The sequence below is a fragment of the Vipera berus genome (assembly GCF_964194415.1).
Source record: "Vipera berus genome assembly, chromosome: Z".
Taxonomy (NCBI): Eukaryota; Metazoa; Chordata; class Lepidosauria; order Squamata; family Viperidae; genus Vipera; species Vipera berus.
In genome coordinates this window covers 60,405,206-60,427,300 of record NC_138205.1, presented here as the reverse complement: position 1 = coordinate 60,427,300, position 22,095 = coordinate 60,405,206, and the positions used below count along the sequence as shown (strand labels likewise).

At 43.7% G+C, this 22,095-nt stretch overlaps 1 protein-coding gene across 7 annotated transcripts in view; it reads right to left on the bottom strand.

The window, feature by feature from the left end:
• Positions 1–22,095, bottom strand: part of COBL (cordon-bleu WH2 repeat protein) — a 242,330-nt gene that overhangs the window by 14,437 nt on the left and 205,798 nt on the right. Inside the window, exons 10-11 of one of the 7 annotated variants that reach the window (XM_081345344.1) lie at positions 12,696–12,745; positions 12,535–12,589 (exon numbers count right to left, since the gene is read on the bottom strand). The exons of the other annotated variants lie outside the window; for them this stretch is intronic. Coding sequence (XP_081201470.1) covers positions 12,735–12,745 — 11 coding nt within the window. The 3' untranslated portion in view covers positions 12,535–12,589; positions 12,696–12,734. Of the gene's footprint in view, positions 1–12,534; positions 12,590–12,695; positions 12,746–22,095 lie in introns of those variants that run through there. 7 annotated transcript variants of the gene reach the window in all.

The window sequence follows — 22,095 nt, the reverse complement described above, 5'->3', positions numbered from 1 at the left end:
GGTGAATTTAATTCAGATGACCATCAGGTATACTACTGCGGGCAAGAATCCCTCAGAAGAAATGGAGTAGCCTTCATAGTCAATAAAAGAGTAGGAAAAGCAATACTGGGATACAATCCTCAAAATGACAGAATGATCTCAGTTCAAATCCAAGGCAAACCATTCAATATCACAGTAGTCCAAGTCTATGCCCCAATCACCAGTGCTGAAGAGGATGAAATTGACCGTTTCTATGAAGCCCTACAGCACCTTATAGAAATAACACAAAAAATGATGTCCTTATCATCATGGGGGGCTGGAATGCTAAAGTAGGAAGCCAAAAGATAACAGGAGTAACAGGCAAGTTTGACCTTGGAGTACAAAATGAAGCAGGGCACAGGCTGATAGAATTTTGTCAAGAGAATACAATGGTCATAGCAAACACTCTTTTCCAACAACCCAAGAGACGGCTCTACACATGGACATCACCAGATGGTCAACACAGAAATCAGATTGACTATATGCTCTGCAGCCAAAGATGGAGAAGCTCTATACAGTCAGTAAAAACAAGACCAGGAGCTGACTGTGGCTCAGACCATGAGCTTCTCATTGCAAAGTTTAGGCTTAAACTGAAGAAAGTAGGGAAAAGCACTAGGCCACTTAGGTATGAATTAAATCATATCTCTGTTGAATATACAGTAGAGGTGACAAATAGATTTAAGGAATTAGATCTGATAGACAGAGTGCCTGAAGAACTATGGACAGAGGTTCGCGACATTGTACAACAGGTAGCAACCAAAACCATCCCAAAGAAAAAGAAATGCAAGAAAGCAAAATGGCTGTCTGAGGAAGCTTTGCAAATAGCTGAGGAAAGGAGGGAAGAGAAAGGCAAGGGAGAAAAAGAAAGATATGCACAGTTAAATGCAGAATTCCAAAGAATAGCTAGAAGAGATAAGAATGCCTTCTTAAATGAACAATGCAAAGAAATAGAAGAAAACAATAGAATAGGGAGGACCAGAGATCTTTTCAAGAAAATTGGAGAGATGAAAGGAACGTTTCATGCAAAAATGGGCATGATAAAGGACCAAAATGGCAGGGACCTAACAGAGGCAGAAGAGATTAAGAAGAGGTGGCAAAATTACACAGAAGAACTATACAAGAATGAGCTTAACATAGAAAAACTGAGCAACAACAAAGCTAGTGGAGGTGACAGTATTCCAGCTGAGCTATTCAAAATCTAAAAAGACAATGCAGTAGAAGTGCTACACTCAATTTGCCAGCAAATCTGGAGGGGGCATCTTCGGAGGCGAGGTGTGGTGCAATCACCTCGCTGGAAAAAGGAAAGTACCCAGAGGATCCAGAGGCTTGAAAGAGGGCCGCGGTTTGGCAGCCCCGAAGCCAATGACTCAGCAGTTTGAGAAGAAGCAGGGAAGTGAGAAAGAGTGGAAGTGAGTTTAAAGACTTTCTGAGCGAGTGTGCCGGCAGGGTGATAAGCAGAAGTGAAAGGAGTGGCAGCCAGTTATCGGGGGTGGTTTTGGCAACAAAAATATTTTTCTTTTTTTCTTTTCTTTCTTTTTTCTTTTTTGTTACCCCTTTTGTCTTCTGCTGCCATGAATGCTGATTAGAGGCTTAAATGGACTTGTCTACGAATATGACATGATTGGTGGAAGCTTCCTTTTCCCTGAAAAAGTTAGTGTACTGATTTGTGGACTTATAGAAATCCTGCTTTAAACTGACGGATATTGATGTGACTCCTTTCCTTTTTTTTTTTTTACCTAAAGAATGGAAGTGAAATTAATTCACAGAACGGGTTTAGATAACTTCTGGAAGAAGACTTATTAGAAGGAAGTACGGGGTTTGTGATAAAGTATCTGGGAAGGAGTTAACCTGTGGTGTACAGTAGTGTGGAGAAACCTCCTGGGACAAACTGAAATGTCTTTAACGACGACGTCAACTAGAACCTTAAAGAAGGCCCCTACCTTGACAGCAGCGGCCTCTCCGGTTACGACACCACCAGGGGTTAGGAAGTCGATGGAGAGCCTACCAGCGACAGAAAAATCTGCTACAATTCAAGGGATTTATACGATGCTACAAAATATGCAGGACATAATGGAGAGGAATTTTGAAAGCCTGAAGGCTGAGTTGGGGGACATGAGAGAGGAGATGAAGGAAATTAAAGGGAAGTTGGGTGTAGTCCAGGAGACTCTGGATACGCATGAAGAGCGAATTAAAACAGTAGAAAAGGACTCTGAGAATATGGAGAAGCGGATGGAGAAATGGGAGCACAGGTGCACGCAAGCATCCAAGAAGCTGGAAGATGATATGGTGTACCTGGAGACGGAGAAAGTGGCCTTTTTTGTGCTTCCAAAATGTGACGGAAGACAGAGAAGAACAGCTGGAAGAAGTGGTAGGAGAAATGATTGCAGACCTGGTGGGGAAAGAGAAAAAAGAGGTTCGGTGCGATATTGATGAGGCTTTTCGAGTTTATACCAATTATGCCAGGTGATACAGCCTCCCTAGGGAAGTGCATGTTAGGTTTACCAAAAAGGCGCTTAAAGATGAAGTGCTCTATAGAGCTAGAGACCAACCAATTCAGTATAAAGACTGTCTGGTTACAATTCTTAAGCAACTGCCAAGAAGGGTCTGAGAGCAACATCAACACTATCAATTTGTTACTTCGCAATTGAGAAAAAAGGTGTGGCATATAAATGGCTGCTTCCAGAGGGGCTCCTGGTGATGTGGGAAGACCAAAAGATAAAGATTGAGAGTCTATGCGATGCACAAGATTTCTATATTTTTTTTGTGGGACTAGTGATAAGGAGAGTGATGGAGAAGTGGAGAGTAGAAGTCAGAGGGAGGAGAGGAACCCAGGAGGAGTGGAGGGGGGAGGGGGGGAGGGGGGCAGAGAGGGAAAGGGAGAAGAATATAAGAGGGTAACTAGACAGACTACCAAATCTAAGGCCCCACGTAAGTAAGGATGTGTCAAGGGGTGAATTTTTTGACACTCAATGTTAATGGTCTCAATGCTCCTGTTAAGAGAAAAAGTATCTTAACCAGATTAAGGAAATGTGGAGCTGATGTATTATGCCTTCAGGAAACTCATATTAAGAAATGCCAAACTAATCTGTTGAGTTACCCTAAACTAGGGAAATTATTTGTAGCGTCTGCTGAGGAGAAAAAGAAAGGTGTAGCAATGTATGTTAAGGAGTACTTGTGTCCTAAAGAATTATTGATGGACTCAGAGGGGAGAAGCCTGATGCTGGAGATAGAAATGGTGGGAAGCAAAGTACTACTGGTAGGCATATATGCACCTAATAATAATCAGGGTGACTTTTTCCAGAAAGTATATCAGAAAATATTAGATCTGGAGTATGAGCAGATGTGTCTCTTGGGGGACTTTAATGCAGTGGTAGATAGGGCTAAGGATTACAAAACAGGGAGGGTTGATTTGAAGAAGAAAAAAGGAAAAGGGAAAGATAGGAGGGTCTTACCCAAAGTATTTAGGGATATGTGCGAAGAATTTGGCCTTAGGGATATATGGCGTGTGATTAACCCGGCCTCTCAACGTTATACCTACTATTTCCCCAGGCATAACTCATGGTCTAGGTTGGATATGGTATGGATGTCGGATGGGCTGATATCTTATGCGAAAGATGCCATGATTTTGACAAACGAATGGGCGGACCACAACCCGGTGGCTATTACATTGATAAGGGGGAGTAGAATGAGGAGTAGATGGATGATGAGTCTGGAGACCCTGAAGGTTTTTGTACAAAAAATTAAACAAGAGATGAGTCTGGGTTTTTTAGAAAATAGGACGGAAGGGATGCCCCTACGAATAGTTTGGGATACGGCTAAAGCTTATCTGAGAGGCTTGATAATAAAACAGATGGCAGTTAAACGTAGGAAGGAGGAGGAAAGTAGGAGGGAAATTGCTGAGCAACTCACTAAGGCAGAGAAGGCTCTCCAGGTAAACCCACAGAAAGTGTATGGGAAGGAGCAGGTGGTTTTTTGGAGGCATAAGCTCAACCTTGCGGATCAAGAGAAAATAGCACGTCAAATTAGGGTGGCGAGGCAGAACTATTTTGAATATGCCAATAAGCCAGGGAGATGGCTTAGCTATAAAATAAGGAAAGAGAAGGAAAGTAGAAGAATTGATCAGTTAGAGGATAAGAGGGGGACACTGATAGGGGATAAAGAAGGGAAAGAAAAGATAACGATTGAGTTTTTTACAGATTTATATCAGGAAGAAAAGGTTCCTGAGGAGAGGATTAAACAATACCTGACGGAGTCAGACCTTCCTAAGTTACTTCCTAATGAGAAAGAGGCCTCAGATCAAGAGATAACAATAGCAGAAATTTAAAAAGTGGTAAGACAACAGAAATGTCAAAAAAAACCAGGCACTGACGGAATTCCTGCAGAATTGTATAAGGTATTAGTGGAAGCGTTGGGAAAACATATGAAAGATCTATTTATTGAAATTTTGGATGAGGCTATAGTCCCGCAAACTTGGTTGGAGGCAAATATTAGTTTGATTCCTAAGGATGACTTCCCTTCGAAGCATATTAAAAATTATAGGCCAATATCCCTTCTTAATTCAGATTATAAAATATTTGCGACAATAATTGCTGATAGATTAAAAATTTACTTAAACCAATTCATACATACAGACCAGAATGGGTTCCTTCCCACTAGACAAATAAAGGATAATCTCAGAATTATATTAAATGTTCTGGAGTATTATGAAAGCCGACCAGATAAACAATTAGCTTTAATATTTATTGATGCTCTAAAAGCATTCGGTAGGATTAATTGGGATTTCCTAATGTGTCAGTTGGAACATATGGAGTTTGGGGCTAAATTACGTAATATGATTAAAGCAATCTATACTAAGCAGGAAGCAAGACTGTTGATAAATGGGAATTTAACTGACAAATTTAATATCTGTAAGGGCACTAGGCAGGGTTGTCCACTCTCCCCACTTTTATTTATTCTAACATTAGAACCCCTATTGAGAATAATAAGGAAAGATGAGGAGATTACTGGGCTTCAGATAAGAGACCAAATTTATAAACTGCAGGCGTTTGCAGATGACATGGTCTTCGTTTTGGAAAACCCTCTGGAATCCAGCAAGGAATTACTAAAAAGGATTGAGGAATTTGGAAAAGTGGCTGGTCTACAAGTAAATAAAGATAAGACGAATATATTGACGAAAAATCTTTCGAATAGAAGTAAACAGATGTTAAAGGACATTAAAGGGTTTAAAATTGTGAAGAAGGTGAAATATTCAGGAATCTGGTTGACGGGAAGATGTTCAAGTATTAGGGGAGGATAATTATTCTAAATTACTGATACAAACAAAAATGGACCTGGGAAAATGGGGTAGGATACAGTTGTCATTATTAGGAAGGGTAGCTACGGTGAAATCTTGTGTTTTGCCGAAATGGAATTTACTTTTCCAGACAGCACCGGTTAAACTTTCGATGAAATTTTTAAAAGAGTTAGAGGGGGTAGTTTCTAGATTTCTATGGCAGAGGAAACGGCCCAGGATTGGGGAAAAAATGATACAAGAAATTAAGGAAAGAGGGGGCCTTGGCCTACCAAATTGGGAACTTTACTATCAGGCTCCCCTGTTAGTTTGGGGCAAGGAATGGATAAGTTTAAGGAATAATCGATTGTTGAGTTTGGAAGGATTTGATTTGCTGCAGGGATGGCATGCAGCTCTTTGGCAGGAAGGTACTCCTCCAAGCAAACAGTTTACTCGCCATTACATAAGGGATATATTGATTCAGAATTGGGATAAGATAAGGGCCAAGTACTATGCGCAAATTCCGTGTTGTGGTTCCGTATTTGTCTCTTGAGAAACCTATATGTGGGCCAAGAAGCAACAGTGAGAACTGGACACGGAACCACTGATTGGTTCAAAATTGGGAAAGGAGTCCGGCAAGGCTGTATACTGTCGCCCTGCCTATTTAACTTATATACAGAGCACATTATGAGAAAGGCAGGGCTAGATGAATCAAAAGTTGGAATTAAGATTGCCGGGAAAAATATCAACAACCTAAGATATGCAGATGATACCACTCTAATGGCAAAAAGTGAAGAAGAACTAAAGAGCCTCTTGTTGCGGGTGAAGAAGGAGAGTGCAAAAGTTGGGTTGAAACTAAACATTAAGAAAACCAAGATCATGGCATCCGGCCCTCTCAATTCCTGGCAAATAGATGGGGAAGAAATGGAGGTAGTGATAGATTTTATTTTCCTGGGCTCCAGGATCACTGCAGATGGGGACTGTAGCCAAGAAATTAAAAGACGCTTGCTCCTCAGGAGGAAAGCCATGGCAAATCTAGACAGCACACTAAAAAGCAGAGATATCACCCGGTCAACAAAAGTGCGTATAGTCAAGGCTATGGTCTTCCCAGTTGCAATGTATGGCAGTGAAAGTTGGACCATAAAAAAGGCTGAGTGCCAAAGAATTGAGGCCTTTGAACTGTGGTGCTGGAGAAGACTCCTGCGAGTCCCTTGGACTGAAAGGCAATCAAACCGGTCAGTCCTAGAGGAGATCAACCCTGACTGCTCTTTAGAAGGCCAGATCCTGAAGCTAAAACTCAAATACTTTGGCCACCTAATGAGAAGGAAGGACTCACTGGAGAAGAGCCTAATGCTGGGAAAGATTGAGGGCAATAGAAGAAAGGGACAACAGAGAATGAGGTGGCTGGATGGAGTCACTGAAGCAGTAGGCGTGAGCTTAAATGGACTCCAGAAGATGGTAGAGGACAGGAAGGTCTGGAGGAACGTTGTCTGTAGGGTCGCGATGGGTCGGACATGATTTCTCAGCTAACAACAACAACATATAACATGCTATGTAAACTATCAACAAATTATTTGGGCTGAATTATTATAATTTGCTGAAGCAGCATATAATAATGAATTACATAGCAACACCAGACTTACCACTTTTAAAGTGACTACAGGAATCGAATGTGTGGCTAGGCCTGAGATACTTCAAGACACTCTTTCCTCAACAACATTAAGAGTGGATGGATAATATAAAGTGCACATGGTCTGGAGTACTCAAAATCAATAGGAAAAGCACACACACACACACACACAAGACGGGTAGATAAGAAAAGAGCTACTCAAAAGGATACTCACTTGCATAACACAAGGGATAGCAGAAACTATTGTTAGAACTGCTAAGCTAATAAAGAAATTCCATTCTAGACCCCAGTGGGTGGGGGAGAGATTAGGTAATAGGAATCTTAAGCAATATCTATTTGTCTATATGTTTGTTTTATGCCTTTCAAGATCCATCTTCTTTTGGGGGATTGGCATGTCAAAAATTTTGGCAGCTACATGTCTCTGTGTTTCAACTTGCCTTTAGAATAAGGGGGGAGGTGTTACTTTTGAGTGGGTTAGATAAAGAAACGAAACTTCTACGATTCTGCTGAAGACTGTGAGAGCCTGAATCTTTTCAAGGACACCATAACAAGTGTGAATTTGAAGCAGAACATTTCCCATAACAAATATTTATTATTTATTATTTATTTATTATTGGGACTTATATGCCGCCCTATCTCCTGAAGGACTCAGGGCGGCTAACAACAATAAAACACAATAATACAAATGTTTAAAAAGATTAAACTAACAAGCCCCAGTGATAAAATAATAAAAACATTTTCTTTTTTAAAAACCCCTATCATCAGTCCAGGTCAGCCTGATGTTAAAGAAATGTTCTGAGGTCGCGATGAAAGGACTGGAGAACTGGGGCCATCCAGAGCTCAAGGGGAAGCTGATTCCACAGGGCAGGTGCTCCCACAGAGAAGGCCCTCCCCCTGGGGGTCGCCAGCCGACATTGTCTAGCACCCTGAGGAGGCCCTCCCTGGGTGAGCGCACCGGGTGATGGGAAGTCATTCCTGGCAGCAGACGGTCCTTCAAATATTCCGGACCTAAGCCATGTAGGGCTTTATAGGTAAGAACCAGCACCTTAAATCTCACCCGGAGGGCAACCGGTAACCAATGCAGCTCACACAGGAGGGGTGTAATATGGGAGTATCGGGATACTCCCATCACAACCCGCGCAGCTGCATACTGCACCAGCTGGAGCCTCCGGGTGGTCTTCAAGGGCAGCCCCATGTAGAGAGCATTGCAGTAATCTATACAGGAGGTAATGAGTGCATGAGTGACCGTACGTAGAGCATCTCAGTCCAGATAGGGGCACAACTGGTGCACCAGGCGAACCTGGGCAAAAGCCCCCCTGGCCACAACTCCTATATGATCTTCAAAACTGAGTCGTGTATCCAGGAGGATGCCTAAGTTGCGCGCCCTATCAACGGGAGGTAACACCTCTCCTCCCATAACCAAAGATGGAACCTCTTGGACTAAACGAGATGCCGGTACGTAGAGCCACTCAGTCTTGGCCGGGTTGAGCTGGAGCCTGTTCTTCCCCATCCAGATTCGTACTGCTTCCAGGCAGCAGGACATCACATCGAGGGCATCACTGGGTTGGTTCGGGGTGGAGATGAAAAGCTGGGTATCATCAGCATATTGATGATACCTCACCCCGAAACCACGGAGGAAGGAAGGACTCACTGGAGAAGAGCCTAATGCTGGGAAAGATTGAGGGCAATAGAAGAAGGGGACGACAGAGAATGAGGTGGCTGGATGGAGTCACTGAAGCAGTAGGCGTGAGCTTAAATGGACTCCAGAAGATGGTAGAGGACAGGAAAGCCTGGAGGAACATTGTCCATAGGGTCGCGATGGGTCGGACACGACTTCGCAACTAACAACAACAACAACAACAACAACAACAACAACAACAACAACAAGGCTTTTGAAAGCCAATAGAGGAGTAGCATAGCTTGTGCAAAAGCTTTTTTGTGTGTGTGCAAAAAAAGGTGCCGGAACACCATTCTGAGCGTTCTATGAGAAAAAAGCCCTGCTTTTATATTTTAATCTTATGATTTTAAAAATATTGTTTTTCTATTGTAAATTGCCCCAAACCTCGCCATGTGGATTGCATACAAATATTATATAATCGGTAAATAAAGGTAGAACATATGTTAAATATACATCAAATGATAATATGCTTCCCTACAAAGTCAATTCTTGCTCAATGACAGACCAAGGAGTTAACTCGGAAAGGCAAGAGGAAAATCTAGAAGAGGTCTGTGCAACTTGTAGAAGGGAAAGGCCCACACTGATAAATAAAAAATCTTTGTGGTCTGCAAAGGAATGCTGGTGACTTGATTTGGTGACTAGAGGAGCATCTACAGTGTTGGAGCTTGTGGTCATGGTAAGCCATGGAGGCACTAGGCAACATGACTTTCAGGGCAGTGGTGGTGATTTTATTACTTTTTTTTTAAAAAAAAGACTGTGCTCTGTCTAAGGGTGCTTGGTAGGCTGCATGTACAGACTTGGTCTAGAATTTATTTTGGAGCATTCAACTATCTAGAGCAAGCATGTCAAACACATTTTGTTTGAGGCAACTTCTTATAAAAGAATTGCCATTAATGAGAAATGTAAAATTTACACAGGCCCAAAATTTAAGAGAGAACTTTTACAAAATGTTTTATAGGTGGCATTTAGATCCTAAAAAATTAGCAAGTATGTATCCGAACTGCCAGCCCAAATGTTGGAGGTGTGGTTGTGAGGATGCAACGTATTTTCATATATGGTGGACTTGTAAAAAGGTTAAAGCTTTTTGGATTAAAATTTGGTGGAATATGCAAAAGATATTCAAGAAAAGGATAAAGTTTTCTCCGCAATTGTTTTTATTGGGTATTATCACAGATACCACCGTTGTAGATATTAAATTGATGTTGAATCTAATTACGGCAGCGAGACTTTTAGTAGCGCAATATTGGAAGAAGGAAGAACTGCTGACTATAGAAGAATGGACTTTAAATGTTTCTAACTTGCCGGAGATGGCAAAGATTTCAGCGTATTTGAAAGATCAATCGCAACAGAGATATACTGTGGAGTGGAAGAGATGGATAGATTATATTCAAAATAAATATGGGACTAAAAAGTTTCACTTAGCATTTGAATAAGTAGCAGATTTATATGATGTATAATTAGCTTGTAGTTATTTTATTAAGAGTTAAAGTGCGATAGAATTTAATATCTTATTGTTGTTTGCATATTTTAATTATGTTTGTTTGTATTTTTATACCCTGTATTTAGCTCTGGAAAGTCGGGGAGGGGGGAGGGGAGGGGAGAGTTGGGGAGTTTTGGGGAGAGGGGAGGGGGAGGGGAGGGGTTTTGTATTCAAAAAATGTACTGTAAAACTTTTCAATAAAAAAAATTGCCATTAATTTGTTTTAATAAAATAATTTAAATCAATTTTTCACTTGATTTCAAATTAAATGAATTATATTGGTTGACAATGAGATTCTTTTTTTAGTACAATTACCAAATGCAATAAGCTGGTTTTAGGTATATGTGTGCACTAATTATTTCAACACCAATACATTTTAACAACATATTCTATTTGTAAATGAATGCAAATGCAAATTATACAATTTTTGTGCAAAAATAAAACAAAATAACAGATTTAAGAGCTGTTATCATTAGTTATCCTTAGATAAAAAATAATTCCATCATCCAAAACTTTGTTATACTATATTTAACGAACAGATGCTTTGGGATTTAAAAAAAAAGACTGACTACATTTGATTATGTATCACCATGGCATTAAAACAAAATTCGAACAGTGTGTGAAAAATAAAGGTTCCCTAAACGACTGCTGGCTATATCTATACATTTTCCTTGATAGCACCTCTATTGCCTTCTTTTTAGCCTCTTTTTCAACTTCCCAGCTTAAAAAGGTAAGGCACCAGGAGCTGAAAGTTACAGAGACTGTTTAAGCAAGTTGCTAGGCAATCTGTTCACACTCGGCCCTTCTTACCCTCCCACTTTTAAATTAGCCTGTACAGATCGCTTTTCCTTCGATTTGAGCCATCTGAAGGCCCATCACTGTGTTGCATTCTGCTGCTCTGCAAGCTGGCTGCCTGAGGAGAATTTGGCTCTCTGGAACAGTTTCCTTCAGCTTTTTGTTTGTTTGTGTGTGCAAAAAAAAGGTGCCAGAACGCCGTTCTGAGCATTCTATGGGAAAAAAAGCCCTGCAAATAATAATTATATCTATATATTGATGCTAGAAGGTTTGTTTAAGGCATGTATATTTTGCTTGTGCAAAAAGATAGATTTTAATTGTACACTGATGGAGAAGGTAATTAAAATTTATTTGTCTTAAAACAAAAATTCTACAGTTAAATCTTATAACTACAGGGAGCAACACATTGCAAAAGGTCAACCTACATTACAAAAGATAGTCCTCAACTTACAACCATTTGCTTAGTGAACAAAGTTACAATGACACTGAAAAAAGTTAACATGACTGTTTTTCACACTTACAACTGTTGCAGCATCCCCATGGACACATGATCAGAATTTGGAAATTTGGCAACTGACATGTATTTATGATGGCTGCAGTGTCCAGAGGTCATGTGATCACTTTTTACAACGTTCTGACAAGCAAAGTCAATGAGAAAGCCAGATCCACTTAAGAACCATGTTACTATCTTAATCAGTGGCGTAGCGTGGGGGGTGCAGGGGGGGCCGGCCGCACCGGGCGCAACATCTGGGGGGGGCGCACTCGCGCTGAGCTGCTCAGGGAGCCCCAAGGGCTGCACAGAGTCGGCTTGGCTCCGCTCTTGAGCTGCTCTTTCTTGCAAAGCGAAACGAGTCCGGCAGGTGAGATGGGCGGCCACATAAACTGAATAAAATAAATAGAAGCGCCCAACTCTTCGCCCAGGCTCAGGCCAACCGCAAGCGCCCCGCAGGCGCCCCGGCAGGCTTGGCCGAGCGAAGACGGACCCGCCGGCCGGCTAGCCTAGCTTCGTGCGCATGCGTGGCTTTATTTAGCGGGGCTCACGTGCGAGCTTGAATGCAGCGGCTCTTGCAGGTCGGAGCCCCGCCCAGCCGCCCTCGAGAGGGACCCGGAAGCATCCCGCATGCGCGCGACTCTTCTTGGAAAGTCTAAGCCGCTGCGGGGCGCGTCTTTTCGGCGGTGCCATGACGTCACTGGGTTAGGGGGTGCAAATTGCCCCGGGTGCTGACAACCCACGCTACGCCACTGATCTTAATAACTGCAGTGTGATACACTTAAAACTGTGGCAGGACAGGTCTTAAAGTGTGTCAAAACTAACAACAACTGTCTTGCTTAGCAATGGAAATTTTGGGCTCAGTTATAAGTAAAGAACTACCTCTACACAAAAAACCAGCAACTTAACAGAATATGCAAATTATTGTACAATGTCCTTAATTTTACACACTAGCAAAATTATGCTTAGGATTATGCAATACAAATCAGACCTTTAATGGAAAAAGAGATGCCAGATGTTCAAGATGGCTTTAGAAAAGGCCAAGGAACATGAAACATTATTGCTGATACATGCTGATAATTGAGAAAGAATAACAAAAAAGTCAGTAAGTAAGAACTTTATTATAGAAATACCCTTGATTGTGTTGAATGTAAGAAATGCTGAAAAGCAGTCAGAAAAATACAGCAAACTACAGACCTATCAGCCTGACCTCAATACCTGGGAAGAATCTGGAAAAGACAATCAAGCAACCAATCAGCGAACATCTAGAGGCAAACAAAGTCACAATCAAAAGCCAACATGTGTTTGTCAAAAACAGATCATCCAATAGGATACCTCAAGGTTCTGTCCTGGACCCAGTGTTCTTCAACATCTTCATAAATGATCTAGATGAAGAGATAGAAGGGGAACCCATCAAATTTGCGGATGACATCATGCTAGTTGATGTCATTGCTAACACTTTGGAAGCTAGACTCAAGATTCAGAAGGATCTTGACAGACTTGAGCATTGGGTCTTATCCAACAGTTCGAAAAATAAAATAAACTTATGCAGGAAAAAGCAAATGCACAGGTACAGAATAGGCAGTACCTGGCTTAGTACCTGGCTTAATGGTAATTATTGTGATAGGGATCTAGGTGTCCTCTTCAATCACCATTTAAATTAGAGGCATCCTCAAGACCATCCACTGCCACGGTGAAGCCCTAGTCCCATAGTGATGGCTCGTGCTGCCTTTCCACTAGCTAGACCAGCTTTAACATCAAGCCCAGTGCACTGGCAGAACCCTGATAATTACCGATGCCGAGCCAGTTCTGATCATTATTGATGCCATGCTAGCCATGACTGTTACCGATGCCCTGCCAGCCATGACCATTATCGATGCCCTGCCAGTCCAGGATCCCAAACAAGAGTTTTCCAATTGTGGGACCTTCAGTGACCCCCAACACCAGAGGCCAGGCATACAGCAACTTACTGGGGGCAGCAGTATAGTAGTCCTGCCCACAATCAAGCCCACATTTGACAGGGATCCCGAGAAGCTGTTCTTTTTCCTGAATCAAGTGTGAGCTCACATGAATCGTTATGCCCGTGCTTACTCAGATGGGGCCAGAATGGTTGATGCTGTGGTAGCAAATTTAGAAGGGGAAGCAGCCAAGAGGGTGACTGGCCTGCACAATGAGCAGGCACCAGAGCTATAGGACTTCAATCAGTTTGCATGCAGGCTGAGAGCCAGATTAGAAGATGTATCCCAAACTGAAAAGGACATCCACAATTTGAAGCAGAGGGGCTGGCCAGCAAAAGAATACATAAGAGAATTCTGAAGGGTGGTTGGACAAATCAGGCAGTGGCCTGAACAATCACTGATTCACCACTTCAAGGCCAGTTTGGACCACGATTTATTCCAAGTGTGCACCTATAGAGGGATTCCTGACCAGCTTCATGAATGGTACTGCCTAGCTATTAACTCAAACATTGAACTGAACCGCTACCAAAGACCCACAGCATCAGGATCCAGACCAAGGCAAGACCAAGTGAAACATCAGGTGTCCTAGCACCCCCCCCCACTTGCTATGGCCGCTGGGTTCCCTAGAGCAAGGCTTTTCAACTGGTGGTACACATACCACCTGTGGTACTTTGCCATGTGGCAGGTGGTACGCGACTGCTAGCCAAGTGTAGCAGGGGAGGGGAATGACCTAAAGGAGCCAAGCCTGAGGGAGAGGCAGCTGCAGTTGCAGGACTGTCTGGGCTCGGCAGAAACCCCAGGAGCCGGCAGGGCTCCAGCTGATTGGCTCCAGCTGATTGGTGCTTCCAGAAGCAGCCCAGAGCTGGAGGTGAACTGAAGAAAAAGCGGGGAGCAGAGGAGAGGCTATAAAAGTAGGTCATGGGGGCAGGAAAGGAAGAAAAAAGACAACAGGTAAAGAGAAGAAGAGCTTAGCCGGCAGGGAGGAAACAGGGACAGAGAAGCAGCAGCTGTTGCTAAAAGAAAAGGTTCATTTTCTTCAGCCAGGAGAATGCAAACAGCGCTGATGAAATGAAAAGCCGGCTTGTTGGAAAGGAGGTGGGTTTATTTAGTTCTGGATCAACTGGTAGCTGATTGGGTTACCATAAGGGTTTTTGTACAGTTTTTACAGCATTTTGTAATTCGGAGGCTCCTTTGTGTGCTTTGGTTATTGGAATATTTTAATCTGTATTTTAGGCTAGCAATGAAGTCCAAAGTGTGAGCAGGGCTTTTCAACCTTTTCACCCATTGTACCACTTTTAGGATAAGGCAATATCCAGTTGCCTAGCAAGGTGTCAAATACTTGATGATGCAAAAAAAGAAAAAAAATATATAAAATACAGGTAGTCCTCGACTTACAACAATTTACTTAGTGACTGTTCAAAGTTACAACGGCACTGGAAAAAGTGACTTATGGCCATTTTTCACCCTTATGACTATTGCAGCATCCCCAGGGTCATGTGATTTATATTCAGATGCTTGGCAACTGATTCATACTTATGATGGTCACAGTGTCCCAGGGTCATGTGATCACCTTTTGCAACTTTTTGACAAGCAAAGACAATGGCCGGGGATGCGTGGCCAGCTCCTAACTCAGGTTTCGGGGTGCCTGTGGGGGGTGCAGGTGGGGGATCCATGTGTCTCTGGTGGAGGGGCGTGAGACTGGCATGGGCACCTTCTTCCTCTCTCCCTCCCATTTTCCCTTCCTTCCTTCCTTCCTTCCTTCCTTCCTTCCTTCCTTCCTTCCCTCCCTCTTTGTCCCTTCCTTCCCTCCCTCCCACTGTCCCTTCCTTCTTTCCTTTCTTCCTTCCTCCCCTCCCTCTTTGTCCCTTCCTTCCCTCCCTCCCTTCCATTATCCCTCCCTCCTTCTTATTGTCCTCCCTCCCTCCCTCCCTCCCTTTCTTCCTTCCTTCCCTTTGTCCCTTCCTTCCCTCTCCTCTGCCTCAGCCTCTGTTCACGCACAGGCAGGTTTGGCATGTTGCCAGTTCGCCTCATCTGGCCGCTCTGCACAGTGAGGAGAATGCACCACTGCCTGCTGAAACCAGGCTGGGGTCTGGGCAGCATAGCACAGGTAATGTGGACTCTCATGCCGCTCACAGCATCCCCTCCCCCAGAGTCCACAGGTGTGTGAAAAGGGCAAGGGCCATTTGCTGATCTCCTTCAGGCGATGCCTGTTTTTCTCCCTCCCTCATTACAAATATTTTCCCTCCACTCTGCTCTTAACCCTGTGTGGCTCTTTTCCAGCAATTTACAGTGGCCTTTCAAGCCATGGCCACCAGCAACACAACTTGTTCTCCTCCCCTTGTCCCTTCCTGGGCATGGAGGGGGGAGGGAAGGAAGGAACAAAGAGGGAAGGAAGGAAGGAAGGAAGGAAGGAAGGAAGGAAGGAAGGAAGGAAGGAAGGAAGGAAGGAAGGAAGGAAGGAAGGAAGGAAGGAAGGAAGGAAGGAAAGACTCTCATGCTGTAACCCTTACCCAGCTGAGTTTCTTACTTGTTTGTCACTGCCACCCATGTGCAAACCGAGCCTGTTTTTTTGTCCTCTTCTCTTTTTGCCCCTCCTCCTCCTCCTTCTTTTACCTTCAGTGCAGGTCCAGCTGACTCTTCCTCCTCCTCCCAAGGCTGTTTCTTTTTTTTCCCCTCTCCCTCTCCCACCCAAACTGTCTCCTTTTATTACCTCTCCTGTCTCCACCCCTCCTCTTCCTTTCTCTTCCGGGTGTGCCAGAAGTGCTGGTCCTGAGGCCTTTGCCCTGCCCCAGCAGCCCTGCAGCTCCCAAGACTCTCTCAAGGCAAGTCCTGCACTGCGCCACTTTGGCTCGTTTCCTCCTCCGCTTCCCTGGGCTAGCAGGGCTGCATACCACCTGCCACATGCCAATGTACCACAGGTGGTACGTGTACCACTGGTTGAAACCCCCTGCCCTACAGTATGTGCCTGACTCCCGATCAAATGCTTTAGATGTGGTCAACTTGGACACCAAGCAGCTGACTGCCCAGTTCCTTTTCCTCCAACTAACAGCACACCCACTGCTTCTACAAAACCTAAAAGAAGACCCTCACCAGTGTGCAAGAATCAAATTGGGCTAGTCAGGAGCAAACTGCACAAGTTACCTCTCCTCCCCAGGGGAAACATGAGACTCCAGCTGAACACTTGCCTACGCCTGCCCTTTGCGACAGTGATGACGAAGGAGAAGACAACCCAATGGTGAGTCAGCCTGTCCCACCTTTTGCCTTCTCTGCAAAGCTCTTAGTCCATAAGACAGGAGCCCAAATGGATTTACACATTTTAATTGACTCATGTTGCACCCAATGTTTGATCAACCTCCCCACGGTGCTTAAGCTAAGCATTCATGCCAAATTGTTGCCCAGGGCCATGAGGTTCGAGCAGGCAGCTGTATGTCTTATAGGAGGGGCTCCAGCCACTCACTTGACCAAACCAGTATGCCTAGAGATGGGGGAGTGTTAGGAACTCATCCATTTTGTAGTAGTCCCAAAAATGACTGAGGCAGTAATTTTGGGATTACCCTGGTTTGGTAAGTGGCAGCCTATGATCTGGTGGGAAAATTGAACGAGGGCTTTAAGATTAGCAATGGGACCTTCACCTCCTACCCCTGCCAGCAGCACAAGAGAAAGCCAGGGGCAGTCCCTTGAAACCCTGAAATCTGTCTCAAATTCCCTACCTGGGATGCCGCTCATCACAAGCAAATATTGAGTCTTACTGAGGCATTCAGCAAGATGGAATGTGACATCCTGCCTCTCCATAGAATTACTGACTGTGCTATTGAGATTTTGCCAGGAGTCAAACTGCCTAAGCCAAAAATGTACTCAATGACCCCCCACAAATTGAGGGAGCTGAATACATTGATAAGAACTTGGCCAGAGGATTCATTCAGCCAGCAAAATCCCAAGTAGCTGCCCCTGTACTTTTTAAAGAGAAGAAAGATGGGTTGTTGAGGCTCTGTATGGATTTTAAAGAGTTAAACACAGTCAGTGTGGAGAATATGTATCCCCTCCCTTTAATGAAAGACATTTTAGCCCACTTAGCAAAAGGAAAGTTTTTTTACCAAGTTAGACCTAAGGGAACATACTATCAAGTGAGAGTCAAAAAAGGAGATGATTGGAAGATGGCTTTTAACAGCCCCCTGAGAAGTTTTCAGTTCAAAGTTATGCCATTTGGTCTACAGGGGCCCCTGCTGTATTCATGCAATTGATCAATCAAGTGATACATGATCACTTGTACAAGGGGGTTTTAGTCTACCTTGAAGAGATCCTCATTTACACAGAGACCATGGCAGAGCATATTAAATTAATGCATGAAGTACTCAAAAAACTGCTGAACACTAAACTTTACGCAAAGCTCTCAAAATGTGAATTCCATTAAATGCACCTGGGCTATCTTGGATATAGAATTTCCAGTGAAGGCATTGAGATGGATCCAGCCAAGGTTAAAGCTGTAATAGAATGGCAAGCCTCATGGACCTGCAAACAACTCCAAAGTTTTTTGGGGTTCGCAAATTTCTACTGGCAATTCATCCCCTCTTTTGCTGAGATCGCTTTGCCAATTTCTGAACTGCTAAAGACTGGGGAAAAATGAGGGAATCCACAACCCTGTCAGCCCCTGCCAGGGTCTATAGAATGACAAACTGCTTTTAAGAACTTAAAGAGACTGTTTGCGGCCGAGCTTGTTCTCAACATCCCAATCCTGGGAAGAGATTGCCATGGACTTTATTGTGGAATTACCAGAAAGTAGGGAAAATACAATAATATGGACTGTTATTGACCTTTTTCCAAACCAGGCTCACTTCATAGCCTGCTCTGGTCTCCCCTCCACAAAGAGGTTAGCCAGAATATATCTTAAACATATATACTGGCCCCATGGAGCACCCAAACATATTATTTTGGATAGAGCAGCCCAATTTACGAGATTTTGGAGGGACTTCCTTAAACTGATTGAATCCACAGAAGGACTATCATTGGCTTTCCATCTGTCTACAAATAGAGTGGCTGAAAAAACAAATGCAATGGTGGAACAATACATTAGGCTTTATGTTGATTACCTCTTCCCTTTTGCTGAGGTGGCTTATAATAACACAGTACCCAGCAGCATTGAACTCACCCCTTTTAAGATAGCTACTGTTAGAGAATTCATTCCTGTGCCTGAATACCCACAGGATCCTCCCACTTCTCAAACCTTAGATCAGTAGGTGACCTCCTGTTTGGGACAATGCAAAAAAAGCTTTAGCGAAAGCCTCAAAAGTTTACAAAGAGCAAGCTGACCAAACAAACGGCTCCTCAGAAGCCATTTTGAGTGGGGGGGGGGGAAGTCTATTTAAGACTCGAATTGCCTAGTAAAAAATTAGGACCAAAATTCCTTGGACCTTTCCTCATAATTTGAATTTTAAACCCTGTCACAATAGAGTTAAAACTCCCTTGTCTTTTGGGGAAAATCCAGCCTGTTTTTCACTACAACCTCTTGAAAACTTTCAGGGAGTCCTCTTTAAGACTTCCTCCAAGACAGGCACCTGGTCTCCTTAAGGTGGAGGGAGAGACCCATTATGAAGTAAAACAAATCCTTGACTCTAGGTTATACAAAGGAAAATTACAATATTTGGTACAGTGGAAAGGGTACCCACTGTCAGAAACCACTTGGGTGAAAAATACTGAGATTAAAGCAGATAGATTGATACATAATTTTTTATAAGCATCCTCATAAACCTCATGGAGATTCCTAACTCTAATTCTTCTTCATTATATATGATTTCTCTTTTCTCTAGAGGATCTGACTGTCAATGCTGCAACTTCATTTTCAGTTGCCACAGTTGGGAGTGGGGATGTGTGTTTTTAAAGATAGACATAACAATAGGTTGCCCTGTGGGAACCAAGGTCATTGCTGCTTGGGTTTTGGTAGGCTGAGCTTTCCATTAGAAGCCCTGGGGTGGTGCATCCATGTCAGCTCTCCTCAATCTTTCAGTATCCATTGATCTATTAATTAATGAGGACCTGGCATTACAGGAGTTTTTCTACTTCCAGGATTGAATGAATGAATGAACCTTTATTGTCAAAGTACAACCATGTATACACTGAGATTGGCTGAGCCTCCCTTCGTGCCCCCACCCCCAACTTACAGTGACACATACCCTCCATCTTATTACACCATGTGAGCTAATTGCACAACACACCGACTTTGCAAGTCAATTATGCATAAAGTTTATAAAATTATGTCCCATTCAAAAGCCTAACAGCCCATGGATAAAAGCTGTTCTTCAGCCTGTTGGTATGGCTGGCTATACTCCTATATCTCCTATCGGATGGTAGGAGAGTAAAGAGATACTGTCCAGGGTGTGAGTCATCCCTGAGAATTTTCCTCACTCTTCCAAGGCAACGAGCCCTGGTGATGTCATCCAGTGGTGTCAGGGGATAGCCCACAATGTCTTGTGCTGTGCTCACCACCCTCTGTAATACTTTCCTATCCACGGCTGTCAGACCAGCATACCAAACCACAATACCATACGAGAGGATGCTTTCTATAGTAGACCAGTAAAAGAGGGTCATAAGCCGTTCTTCTACCCTGTTCTTCCACAAGACCCTGAGAAAGTGAAGTCTCTGTTGGGCCTTTCTGGCCACCTGGTTTGTATTAACTTTCCAGGTCAGATCTTCACAGAGGTAGACTCCCAGAAATTTAAAGAAGGAAACTCTCTGCACATAGTCCTCCCCCATGTAAAGTGGGGCAGGTTCCTCCTTTTTCCTCCGGAAGTCTAGCACCATCTCTTTTGTCTTGCCGATGTTCAGATGCAAGTTGTTGTTACAACACCATATAGATAGTTTTTGTACCTCTGCCCTGTATGCTGTCTCATCCCCACCTGTAATAAGACCCACCATGGTAGTATCATCTGCAAACTTAATTATCGCAGTAGATGGGTCGGATGATACACAGTCATATGTGTACAAAGAGTACAGGTAGGGGCTAAGTACGCAGCCCTGTGGCGAGCCAGTGCAAAGCTTCAGGGGGGTGGACAAAGCAGACCAAACCCTCACTGTAACCGGTCCCTAAGAAAGTCTTGAATCCAATCGCAGATGGAGGGGGAAAATTTCAAGTCAGTCAGCTTCTCGATGAGAATGCCCGGTAAAATGGTGCTGAAAGCCAAGCTATAATCAACAAAAAGCATCCTGACATAGCTTCCAGGTTTCTCAAGATGACTTGCTACAGAGTGTAAGGCAGTAGCTATGGCATCACCTGTCGACCTGTTCCCCCTGTAGGCAAATTGATGTTTATTGAAATCCAGTGGGAGGCATGTCCTGAGATGTTGGAGAACCAGTCTTTCGAAGCATTTCATAACTACAGATGTTAATGCAACAGGTCTGTAGTCATTCAGGCACTCACCTGCAGTTTTCTTGGGAAGTGGGACAATGGTAGCTGCTTTCAAGCACGATGTTACACATGCCGTTTGCAAGGAGATGTTAAAAATCCTTGTCAGGACCCCCGCTAATTGGTTGGCACAATTCTTAACCACTATCCCCAGCACCCCATCTGGGCCTGCGGCTTTGCTGGGATTCACAGCCTTCAATACAGTTCTCACTTGGTCTTCAGATAGGGTGAGTTGCTGAAAATCAGAAGGCCGGCCAACAGAGGCTATGGGATCTGGTCTTTTTACCTCATAGCAAGCGAAGAAGATATTCAGCTCCTCAGCCAATGAGGCATTGGTGTTAACCATGCTCCTCGTACTGCCCTTGTAGTTGGTTAAGTGCTGCAGTCCCTGCCATGCATGCCTTGGATTGTTGTCTGCTAATTGGTTCTCCACCTTGTGTCTATATTGCTGTTTTGCCATCCTAATGCCTCTTCTAAGATTTGCCCTGGCCTCTCTGTATGTGTCCCTGTCCCTGTCCTTAAAGGCAGAATCCCAGGCTCTCAGGAGTATTCGTATCTCTGCAGTCATCCAGGGTTTACAGTTCCCGTAAACTCTAATGCACTTTTCTGTTGTTACACTATCAGTGCATGTTCTAATATAAGAGAGTACAGCATCTGTGTATGCATTCAGGTCTTGATCTTCGAATATACTCCAGTCAGTGATTTCAAAGCAGTCCTGCAACTGGCTGAGAGCACCCACTGGCCAGGTTTTGACCTTTTTCATGACTGCCTGAGTTCTTTTTCTGAGAGGGACATGCTTTGGGCAGAACAGGAGTGAAAAATGGTCAGGTGTACCCAGGTGGGGGAGAGGGAAAGCTCTGTGTGCTTGTTTCAGATTAGAATACATGTGGTTTAAAGTGTTCTTCCCTCTGGTGGGAACTTGCACATACTGTACAAACTTGGGGAGAACTGTCTTCAGACAAGCTTGATTGAAGTCCCCAGCCACGACAAGAGCACCTTCTGGGTGAGTTTGCTTCTGCCTGGTGATGATGTCATACAGCTTGGAAAGTGCCGTGCTGACATTGGCATCAGGTGGAACATAAACAGCTGTAATAATTACCACAGTAATTTCTCTAGGCAGATAAAAAAGCCTACATATAACAGTCATCAGTTCCACATCTGGGGAGCAATATGTGTACACTAATCTGCTGTTGGCACACCAGTCACATTGTATATACACACAGAGTCCTCCTCCTTTGCTCTTACTGGAGCCTTTATCTCTGTCAGAGCGGTGAATGACTCGGCTTGTCAGCTCCACTGCTGAATTTGGTACTTCTGGATGTAGCCAGGACTCTGTGACAACCATCACACAACATTCACGGAGAAGCCTGCTTGCTGCCAA